The sequence below is a fragment of the Nomia melanderi genome, chromosome 10 (genome assembly GCF_051020985.1).
Source record: "Nomia melanderi isolate GNS246 chromosome 10, iyNomMela1, whole genome shotgun sequence".
Taxonomy (NCBI): domain Eukaryota; kingdom Metazoa; phylum Arthropoda; class Insecta; order Hymenoptera; family Halictidae; genus Nomia; species Nomia melanderi.
In genome coordinates this window covers 9,200,888-9,213,062 of record NC_135008.1, presented here as the reverse complement: position 1 = coordinate 9,213,062, position 12,175 = coordinate 9,200,888, and the positions used below count along the sequence as shown (strand labels likewise).

The following is a 12,175-nucleotide window of genomic DNA, read 5'->3' as shown; positions in this document are numbered from 1 at the left end:
GCAGCTAAAGAGCTCGAGGGGGCGGAGGGAATAAATTGCTTTTTTGCCGTGGAGAGAATCAATTTCTTTTCTTGCCCACCGTTGCATTAATATCCCGCTTGTCCTTCGTTTTCATTTCTGCGATATCGTCTCGCCGGAATACGCTGCGCCGGAATCCGTGAGCCCGATGTCTCCTCTGATCGTTGCAGGTTGGCAAGTTCAGGACGAAGGAGGACCGTGCGGACGCGGAGCTCAGGCAACTGCTCGGAAGCGATATCTCCGACGTCGAGAGTATTCACGGCACCCTGCCGTGGAGGAGACAGAGGAAAGACGGTGAGTATTGTTTCCGGTTCGTCTTTTTTGCTTCCTTTCTGTTTATACCAGTAACTACCCGCCTCCATCTTTCTCTTCTTCTTTTCAGCCGATCGAGCTTCTGTCTTTTGTTAGGCGTATGCTTATTATGCGGGGTTTTTTCGGCTGCGATCGATCGCTATAACTTTTAAACGCGTGAGGCTTTGTCGTGTACTCATGGTAGACCGGAACGAATCGGATCACAGGTGAATCGGATTGAAATAACGATCTAATTCATATTTGTCATATTGCAAATTATGCTTCGCAATTCTTATTTTTTATATGTCAGGAATCTCAAAATTCTTTCCCGATTTTTATTATTAATGTTTGAGTATCTGTAATTCTTTACCGTCGAACAGAAGAAAATCAGATTCGTCTCGGTCTGTTATAATTTATTAACTTTATTTTATTTATGGCGACGGTAAATATTGTTAGTAACTGTTACCTTTGACTTCCGGATGATCTTAATGCTATTCTTAATTTTTAACTTCATCTGCAGTGCCAGCCATTTTCGTTGTGTCTCTGCTGTCAAATTAACGCCGTCACTATCGTTGGCGTCTTTTCACGTCGCACAGAAATGTTAGAAATATCAGGTCCTAGTGTTTCGATCGTATTGACGTATAAAGCTATAATAAAACAAACAACAAAAGTACGAAGGACAAGTGTGTGGTAGCGTGAAAAAATGAAAAACAGAAATAATAAATTTTTATTATAAGACTAATATGTGCAAATCTTGAAATACATTCGAAAAATATGTAACGAATAACAAGAACATCCAAACACGGCTTTTTATTCACGAGACCAAGCTAGAACCCGTCGCAAGTCATTTTCAGCGTCGTTATATTAAGCGAAAATAATCGGCAATGCGTACCTACTGTGCGGTCGAACATCGGGACGCAATTTGCAAACATAAATCCCTTTTCCGTCGGCCGCGCACATTGATCGTGGCATTCTAATATCCTGTCCTCAACAAGTTTCATATTTCTACATTACGCGATGTCTGGCTCCGCGAAACCGTGGGATAGGGAACGCGCGGCAATAAAACGCAATAATACCGTTGCTCGTTGCACCACCCGCCACCCCACGCCCCTTTCTCGCCGATCGAAGGACAGAAATCGTTGCAACGGTCTCGCATTTTCTGTTTCCTGCTTTGTTTCGTCTCCCATGTCGTCTGGCCTCGCGAAACAAGCCACCCTGTCCCAGCTTGTTCTTTTCTCCATGGGGGAATGAATTTTTTCAGTCTCAAAGTCGCCGCTGGGCTGCGCAATGGGTGCTTTTCGACTTTTCGCTTTAGCTTATTGCGTCGATTGCGAAAGGTTCGGGAAAATAATCTAATTGTATGTTTTCGTGATTTTGATCGAGCAATTCTGACAATTTAAACATGTTTCTTGCAAATGATCAAAAGAGTAATTTAATTAATGCACTCAAATGTCTAAGAAGATCACCTATTCGAAGAACCTTTATTTTTCGATTTTTCGTGGCTTCTATCACTATAGATTCATCGATTGATCCCTCCAACGTTTATAACATTTCTCAATTATTGATGAACACCAGCGGTGTTCGTCTATTTCTTCGCTAATCCCTCCAATTCTAGATTTCTGCAACCGACAAAGCTCTGCATGAAGTTTTGCGGTGGATCCTCGGCTTCTCGTAATATAACGCGTTGCCTTGAAAGGGTAAGCCTCCAACCGCCCTCTCTACCCCGGAAACCTACGTCGAAGATAAGAACAAAGTGCGAAAATTTCTCCTCGTTCCCGTAATGTTCTAGCCGGTGGCGGTGTGAGATAAATGCTCTCCTTAAGCAAACGCTCTCCAGCCGGGAGATACTGTGGGAAAGCGCGGACTCGTTTGACGGCGTTACCGGAAAATGAAAAGTAACGGCATCGAGATTTCGGGAGGCATCGCTGACCCGGTTTCTCGTCACTCGGAGAAAAGCGGGGATCGAGTTTTCCGAGACTCGCCGCGTCGCCCCTAGCCGGAGGAGTGGCTCTCTTTCACTCCGCTCCTTTTACTCTCGACTTCTCTGCGAGATTTTCCTCCGTTCGTAGTTCGGCGTTATGTAATTTAATTTTTCGAGGAGCCGTCGCTGTCTTTTTATGGTTTATTGATGCACAGCTGGCGCTTTGATCCAGTGACCTTCTTTCGGTATTCGTATACGCCCAATCGGTATACGTCTAATAGTGTCGCGAATTTACCCTCCCGCAGTTATGAAAATTCAACTATTCTAGGGCTGTTTGCACGTTTAAATAAGTAAACGAATTTTTTCGTTGCAAGAAGCAGGAAAACCCAAAGAACAACTTTGAGAAGACACGCTGTTTACCAGATTTGTAACTCTATGCAACATTTTTCAGACTAGTTCACGACGATAGAGGTTCAAGAAAACTTTGTAAATTCCCTTCGTATTTTAAAATAGGATATTATTCCGTTCAAATAATATACTTTCACGCAAATTAAAGTTAGTATCTAAATTTAATTACAATCATTTGTATCCCCTAAATTACAGATAACTAAAATATAAAATCATCCTTTCACACTGCAAAGCCTGGCTCAGAGACTCTTAAAACGCTCTCCGCAAAGGCGTAGAACGTAACGCCCTATAGCACGAAAAAACGTCGCGCGTCCGCATTCTTCCCAGTAGGGCGGCAATCTCCTCCGAGCCATCCCATTGCGGCACCATTTCCGCGCGATCGAGGCCCGACCCGCCATAACTTCGGCCGTTCTATGGCGGAATTAGTCACCGGTGGGCATCGCGGCGCGCGCCCGAAAATGGCGGACAAAGCGCGAAACTGATGGACGGCCGGGTCACGCGGGATCGTGGCCTCGGCCGTCGACGACGGAATTTTTATTCCTGCTCTTGCGGACTCAAATATGAAACGCGGGGATGGAACGAAGCCGCCCCTTCTTTACGGCTCGTAAACTCTGCCGGGTGCTCGCGCGTTGCCGTCGCCGACGGCCATCATAACTTTTCTCCCCTTTATTCCCGTGTATGCTCCTCTATGAAATACCTAAACGCTCCGCCTAAGTCGTACCCGCACCTTCCACACAGACGACCCGTACGTCCCCTTTGTCCGTCGGGCCCGGGAACACCTGAAGACGCACGAATCCTCGGAGTCTGCCGGGATCACGATTTGTCGCGGCGGATTCAACGGGATCCGGGATTCTTCCGGTCCGTTATTGCATTCATATCCGTGGGACACGGTTAAGGGTGGCTGTATTCGTGTCGAGATTGCTCCCCCACCCTCTGAAGCTGAAACGAGACCGGAGAGACGCGAGGAGGGGGTTTCGGATCGGTTCTCTCCTTCTCCTGCAGGGAACGAGCGGGATTTTTGTACGCGCCCCGCTCAGAACCAGTCCGAAGGATTTAGAACGTTTTAATGAAACGGCGGACGGTTCGGCAAATATTACCGACGAAGCGGGGGGATAGGGCTGGAATAAAGTGGCGGGATTTTAATTCGCGGGGACGTGACTCCGGCGAACTTTTTATTTCGGTCCACGTGAAGCGGACCGAGACTGTATTTTTAAAAGCTTTCCGGCCGGCCCGTACTATCGCCACCCGCTTTTATCGAGAGTTTTCGTTCCTTCCTGAAGTGGATTGTTTTATTGGGGATAAACGGCGAGTTTCGCTCGATTATGATTATATCGAAATGTAAGTACGGTTTAATAGTGTTTCGAGCTTCCCCGTGTTTGGCGTGTCGTCTTTTGGAAATTAACTCTTTGTCTCGTGATACGGGGTTTCGGCTGCGGCTAGCATTGAGTTTATTAAAAATATATACCGGTATAGAAGTAGAAAAATAGAAAACGTTAATTAGACTATTAGATAGTTCTAACACCAATAATTCCCCGTAACTCTTGCGAGTGCTAACGTTGAATCACAAGTCAATTGAAATCACGACACACGCACCCTCACGGTTTCGACAAGAAAATGTAAAAATTTGAATTCGATTATTCGGCAATTACAGCGCTAATAGTTTTCCGTAAATCTTATGACTCTGTCCGTAGCAGGGTGGCGCGCGGCTCCTTTTTTTCCGGCGCGCGAGATCGATGGAATCTGGAATCTCGTCAAGGTGACGGACGAACTTCCATGAATACGCGAACTCAATTTACACATTCATGCGATCGCTCGGTATTTCAAACGCGTCGGGCATCAAGCGGTTCCAGCGGAGTCGACCGCGAGGAATAAAATTGGAGTCGTTTAACGTCCCCGAACCCGCGAACGACGCCGCGGTTCGGAAAGCTCGCCGCGACGATTCGGTGTTAACTAGGTTGACCGCGCTGGGAAACTTCGCCTTTTCTTTCTCCCTGTTCATGGAAATTCCGAGTCCGTTCTTCTTTTCTTGCCCGCCCCCGTGCCTTCGACCCTTTCCCCATCCCCCGACTGCCGTTTCGCCCTGCCAGTACGTGTCCGTATCGGATTTACACAGCCAGTGAGACCGCCGATGGAAGCTTCTTTCAGGCGAGTTTCAAAGAAGCTCTCAAAGAAGCTCCCCGTGCTTTTGACGGTTTCGAAGTTTCTACCCTGCGGACCGGGGAACGAGGAAGAGACTGTTCCGCGAGGAGTTAGCCCAAGAGCCGCCGCGGAAGAAGAATGGGCTCGCGCGTGCGCGCGGCAGACCCTTCTGCCGGCTACCTTCGAAAAGACGAATTATACGCCTTGGGAATTGCTCCAGATGAAACGAATATTTCGTAAACAATGCTGCTACGAGTAATCCCCGGCGTCTGTCCTTCGAGAATTTTCATTGTTCGCTCCTTTGTCTCGGGGGCGGCAAACGAAGAAATTGGTGGCGATGACTTTACGCGAGGAAGAAACTTTTTAAACATTCATTTCTTGGTGAATTCAGAAGAAATGATACTTATTGTCGCAATAATAATTCCTGTCTTCCCTACAACTAGTACCGTCACCTATTCGTAATTGATAAAAGTACCGTTGCAATCACAGTCTCCACCAATTACAAGTATAACAAGTACAGTCGCAACACTAGAATATGAATTAACTTCTTGTCCTTGGTATTGTTTGTTTTCTGCTTATCAAACATTTATAACTATTCTTACCAACAAACGAACACGTTATAACATTTATATCCTGTCTTTATTTTCCCCTTGGAAGCTAGCAAAATTTATTTGGCATTGGCTAACAAACATTCTATGTATTGTCAGAGTGGTCTGGTTTAATATCAGCTGTATTGAACGCGCCTGACATTCCTGTTTCAGGACGCACCTCCTTGGGCCCGCTGCTCCGCGATGAGAATACCAACGGTAACCTGACAGACGGCGACGACGAGCTGTTGGAATCGTTAGTGAAGACTGCGACGAAGACGCCGGCGACGAGAACAACGCCCAGGGAGCGCAAGAGGACCAGACACGCCGATCGTAAGTCTTGTAAGTGTGATCCCCGCACCCTGCACTTGGCCACCCGTCTTCCGCGTTGATCGACCCGCCTCCGTGGAAAACCGATCACGCGATCGAACCCGGTAACAGCGGACTTCTACTATCTTCCGGCGACATATTTATGGACCGAACTCACTCGAAACATCGTTAAGCCCGGTACCGAGCACCCTCGCGAATTATCGACCACTCGTGGACCGCCAGCTCGATATTCACTGTGAAACAGTGCATCGTTGAATCGATTCTGGCTTGATAGATCTTTGCAGTAGATTTCTTTGGTAATATTGTATTGTTTCAATGTAGATTTATATTTCGCCTCGCTTTTTACTTTAGGACTCATTATTATCTAAATTCTTTTTAGAATTATTGATGTACCTTTTCAAGGTGCATGATCTTCGAAGTGAATGGTATGTGCATTTATTTGTAAGAAAATTGTTTAGATGATTTTATAATGTTACACAGTAATGGATCTCGTACGAGGTAAATTGAAATGGATTACGTAATTAAGAGAAGATTTTGATCACATTAGTTGATATTTAAAGTCACTCTACTGCAGTTTATATGAATAATCATATTATTCGCGTGCGTGATTTGCACTGCGTATTCTATTTATAGCACTTACAGTTAGATTACATTGCAATACCAATTCAGGGAATTTCACAGTTTCAAAATGCAAGATAAAAATGCAACGGTTTGCATTTTTCTAAATGTCGCGTTATTTTCATAGCAAAAATGGAAAACATTTTCTTTCGTCGTAGCAAGTGATTAATCTTTTAAGATTTCATTACCGGAGCTCCGGGGGATGACACCCTCTATTGCCGGCGGCAGGAACCGCGGACTTAAGACCGCATTAAAATTAATTTAAAAACATCTCGGCGAACGGTACTGTAGCCCTCGGGATGCAAATGCTTACGCATTTTCATTTGTATCCTTGGGGGAAAATCTCCCTATTAAGGCTGGCCTCCACCCCATCGTGTTTGTACGTCGGCAACGATTTGATAGCGTGTAATTATCGGCGATTTTCTTTCGGTCGTTTTGCTGATTTATCTTCCGGAGCGTTAGCTCGCGCAAACGTATCGAGAAAGCCGAGGGATTTCAGGTTTGCGTTAAAATTCATTTAAGAATTAAGGCTTCGGCCCTGGGGAGCTCGCGTCGCGTCGTTCAATTCCGACTGATTTCTCGGAGAATCATTAGTTCTGTAAAGTTGCTTGAAATCCGATTCGCGTAGAAGGAAACTCGTTCGGTAATACATTTTTCACACGCTCGGGGATTCGAATATGAAACATTAATTTCTTAATCGTGACGAAGAAAATGAATGTTCATCATTCCTGCAGATTTTTTTATTTGTTAAAACATTTTTCGAACAATTGGACGTCTGATTATGATGTGGATATTCCACTTGCTATCTGGTCTGACTAAAGCGGTCTCATTCTACTTAAAGTATTCTTTCGGTAAGATCATATTTTAAAATAGCAAGAGTAATTCGTTATCTGGAATACAATATTGCAATATAATGAATGAATAATTGAATTAATTGTTTGTTGTATTTGATTGTTAAAAATTTGATTCGTACAACGTGTATGGCAGGGTTGTTAAGTGATTAAGAAATCAGTGTTTGTAGGGGATATTTTGTTCCGTTTAATATAACAATTGAACGTTTATTTTAATTCGATTTTACCAAAGTCGTGCTGTTTGTTTGAATATAAATGACGCGCGTGCGAAATAGATTTCTCAGTATTTCAGCGTTTCCATTGTATATCGGTCCGTCGCACTTTAACTACGAAATATTTCATGCGCCTGCAAATGGAGTCCTCGAGTAAATTCGCGTTGTCGTTCGAAACACTCGGTCCATAAATAGAGGCTCGTGACGCCGGCGGTCGATGCGCGGAAGTTCGGAGCCAAAATTCTGAACGCCAGTGATCGAGGTCGACGCGCACCGCGTACTGGCCTTCGATCGTCTCTTCGACTTTTCTCGAGCACCTTATCTGCACCATTCTTCCTTTGTCTCTCCTTTCGTTCTCGGAATTGTACATACATTCTGTCAATCTGTAATTTATCCGATCGAAAAACTACGGAATATTATCGATTATCTTTCGTATTGCTTCTTCCAACATTAACGAAGTTCTCTTCAAAATAAGAAAAATTGTTTTTAACATAGTTATCTTCAAAATCTAAAGAATTATTTTTAACATAATTATCTTCAAAATCTAAAGAAATATTTTTCATCGAAATTACCTTTGAAATAAAACGAAATACTTTTCATCGAAATTATCTCTAGAATAGAAATATATTCTTTCTATGTTTCTTTTACAATGTAACTAGAACCCTCATTTTCTTTTCTTCTTCCTAAACACAGTTTACATATTTCAGCAACAGTGGAATCCGTACTGAAAATTTGGTTCCTAAGGTTTTGTTCTGTAAGAACATACATTATTTTGTAATTTTTGTATTGAATTTTTCATTGATCATTTTTGTTCACCGATGTCTTTCATAGAATTGTAGATCGATGAGCGTGGTTTGGGTTTTGCTTCAGCGGTGACAATATCGGAATGCCAGATCGATACTCGAACGGCGACATACTTCACGGATCGACGTTCGAGTTTCCACGTGACCTAGGGCGCAAAATAAATAAATTGTCCCGGGAATATCAAAGTTCCGGGGCGATGCGTCATGTAGGTCGCGGAGCTTTCAGAACTCTTTTAGGCAACATCTGCGGTACTCGTTCCTTTTTCTCCGTCCCTATTTTTTTTTTTAGACCGACCCTTTTCACGAAAGAAGCTGCCGCGGTTCGGCGAGAGTCACATTTGCATTTTATATTGCGGCCATTCATTTTTCGAACGCGCGCTTTTCTTTTTTCGGAGGCTCCCGATTTTCGTGCTCCGCGGAGAACCTTTTTTCGTTTCGTGCCCGGAAGCGTTCCCTTGCGGGATCTTGGGAACAAAAACTGAGTTCCCGGGCCCGACGACTTTTCGATAGACATTTAACCGTGGAAAACGCGTGGAAAATAGGAAAAAAGCGGAGAACAGTCGAACGTAGAATGGAAATTTTCTAAGACGCGCTTCCCTCCGAATATTTTCAGAAATGAAACTTCCATGACGCGAAGAAATTGAACGCATGATTACTATACAATAGAGTATCACTGTAACGACTTCGATCTTTGATATTCAAATTCAAAAATTGCAAATGAAAAATTGAATTACTTAAACAACAAGAGATCAACATACCGTTTCCTGTTTTCATAGAATCTTTAGAAGTTTGACAAGTTATCGGTTGCAAAGGACCAATTTTCTCTTACAATCGGTTCATCGAACATTCTCTTTACGAGCCGTTCTCAAGCAATATAGCAACGATGAAGATCAATATAAAATATCCCGCAGTATTAAGAGCATTAAAGATTCTCTAAAACTCTTTATCGGGAGCATAAGAAATCAAAGACTCGCGAACGAATTCATCAGTCGTAGCCGATTAGTTTCACTGCAGAAAATCTTGGGGAAACGGATTACAATACGTAATCGTTTAATTCGAAAAGTTAACAAGCACGTAAGAAGATAAGTTTTCCGTTCCGTTTAAATCACTGGCGCAAGATTCAATCGGAATCGGCTTTGCGCGTGAATCGATCGCATCCTCGAGAATTATGTCGCTCCCCGCGACCCGTACATCGTCCGCGTACACCGCTTCGAACTAATTCCTTTTTTCTCGTTCCCTCGTATCGCCCAGCCATCCGGCAGACGTAATCCTTGACGCAGCAAGCCGTATCTATTCGTAATCTGCCGGTCGAGAGCGATCGACCGTGTCTGCACCGCCATATTCATACGTATGACAAGCTCGTTTGACGCGAGACTAAACGAATCGACGCGCGTCCACGTCAGATATCCACCGTTTTAATTCCTTTCAGAATGCCCCGATTATTATTCGACCCTTCCAGCGAGTCGTGTCACCCATTCCCGTTTCCCCTCCTCTCGAAACGAATTCAACGATCGCGTGGTAATCCGTAGAAACATGCGCTACGCAAGCTTCAATTTTTAAAAAGACCCATTCCTTTCCACCCGTTCGAATTTTTGATTTTACACGAGTCCGACGAATATTTTCCAACCTACTAGACGCTTCAAACGCGAACTCTTTCCAATGAATATTGTATCGCGTGCAGCGGTTTTAGCGGAAAATATAAGCAGCGTACAACATAAAGTAGTTTTATACAATAATTTTTTATCGTGCTACTTCGGCTGCAGGATTTTTAGTGAATTTTATATCGAGACACAGTGGTGTCTCTATTGAAAAGCTTTCGAAACAGAAACGCATTACTTGCGCAGCACCAGAATGGGAAACGCGCAATGGGAAAAATCGAAATTCAATTAAGCTGATATAGAGAACATATACAGAATCAATTCTATCTTCTTCTCTTGTGGTTGGATGTGTTCCCCTCTTTTTCCTTCTGTTTTATTCTTCTCATTCTCTGTTCCGATTTTCATTTGCGCTGGTTTGGTCACCCTAACGTAACGGCGAACGCGCGGCGAGACAGGATTATCGGGCGAAACGCGAGGAATCGAACGCCGTTGAGGGAAATCTCGCGATTGTCGCCGTCGGGTTTTAGCACGCGCGCGAGTAATTCAGGAGGCGTGCCTCACACCCCCTGAAAAGGGGTGAAAGTTCTACCCTCGTTTTCCCTTTCCCCATCATTTCCTCCTCTTTGTCCCGAATTATCCAGTTTAAGGTGGCGTTGCGAGGGGTGTGGTGATGGCTTTACGATACATACACATGCGCATACGCTACCGATCGAAAATATGGGACCGAGATTAACGAAACAGCGAAGCTTCGTTTCCTGTGAATGCACTGGCTAAACAGTTTTGGTCAAAAATTGTTGACGTAGTATATGGCTATTGGAATTGAATAGAGAATTTGTGGAATGTAATATTCGATAGCGATATAAATTGCATTGGTTGATAGTGTAAATATGTTTTACTGTTATGGATTATAGTTATGATAATTGTGATTCATAAGAAGCTATTAAATGATTGCGATTAGTAAATAAGAAGCTGCAAAATAAACTCGAAATGAGTATTAACCAAAGCATTATCCCGTTGCACTCGAGAAGCTTCTCTCAGTTGACACTTGATTTGATACAGGGAAAGTAGAGATATTTAATATTAAACTTTGTGAAACTTAATTAATTCGTGAATTATCGTTAAGTTTCAAAAAGTTTCGTCTATATCTTATCAGAATATATTGTACATTTCTAGTGAAGAATTTTTCAATATAAAGTGTTCAATGATGAAAGTGATCACACAAAATTCATTTAGCAGCTTCAATGAAATCGGGAGACACCAGATGTTGGGTACTTACTCTGAAAAATGGATTGAAGATGTTGAGGAGAATGTTCTTTGTACGATTAATGAAATCCGGTCTCACAGACCCGGCCGATAGTGTATTTACGTGTGTATGTACGAGACACTTGTAAACCGGTGGCGGTTGCTAATGGGGTGGCCTAGCGTTCTTCCCTTCTTCTTTTTTCTGTCTGACAGTGAAGCGATCGCGCACCCGGGAGAACAACACCACGCCGGAAGGGTACCAACCCTGAAGGGCTACCGATCGTGACCGACGCGATGAAGGTTCGCTGGTTTTTCGATTAAGCAGAGGTTCTTCCATTTTTCTTTTCATACCTCATGCAACTGTCTTGCCCGTATTTAATGCATGTTTTGTGATTGCTGTGACACATTTTGGTTTGTTGTTTCTAACACCTTTGTTCAAACACTTGTTTCTGTTCTTTTTGTCACTTAACACTTCGCGGAAGGATCTCATTTCAACCATAGTAATCGGAATTTCATTGTGCATCAATAATCGAAACTTTAAGGTTCGCTGCGTAAAAAATGAAAATTTGTTCGTCAAATAAAATATTGATTATCTATGGTTAAAGATCATGTGTACATACATAAATCTAAGTGAAACTAAAGAAACCTTAATTGTAATATTAATATTGTTTGTCCGTGAAGTGTTAAACGTTTTGACACGTTTTAAGCTGTAAATCTTTTGTTTCTCATATTTGAGCCTCTGCAGTGATGAGTGTGTAAAAATATATGAAGTGTTTTATCAAATTATTTTGTGTCTTCTTTTGTATTTTATATTTTATATGATATCATATCGTGTTATTTTTGACGTTACACGGTCAGCATGCTGTCCCTTGATTCGAGGACGATACGTTGCACACTTTTTGGACATTTTCGTGGATTCAAGGAATTCCGAGAGCTCGAAAATTCCGGTGCTTTCGGAACGCCGTCACGTACGGCTGCGCGCAGCGGGAATCAGGTTAAAGGGATAATTTTCGAGTCCGTGGTGGTCGGATCTGCATTAGGGGGATAGGTCTCGATACTCTCCAAAACCTATCACGCTACGATTTCGGTCGAGAAGCTGATTCAGCTCGATCTTACACGGAGGTTAAGTAAAAAGTTTGCCTCTTGTGTATAACCTA

General features: G+C 43.2%; 1 protein-coding gene across 6 annotated transcripts in view; it reads left to right on the top strand.

Moving 5' to 3' along the window:
* Fhos (Formin homology 2 domain containing) overlaps positions 1 to 12,175 on the top strand; it is a 231,842-nt gene that overhangs the window by 207,223 nt on the left and 12,444 nt on the right. For 5 of the 6 annotated variants that reach the window (XM_031983115.2, XM_076371721.1, XM_076371720.1 and 2 more), the window contains 2 exons: positions 189 to 312; positions 5,539 to 5,706. In XM_031983115.2, coding sequence (XP_031838975.1) covers positions 189 to 312; positions 5,539 to 5,706 — 292 coding nt within the window. Of the gene's footprint in view, positions 1 to 188; positions 313 to 5,538; positions 5,707 to 11,231; positions 11,319 to 12,175 lie in introns of all 6 variants that reach the window. The other variant, XM_031983118.2, reaches the window with a different exon arrangement.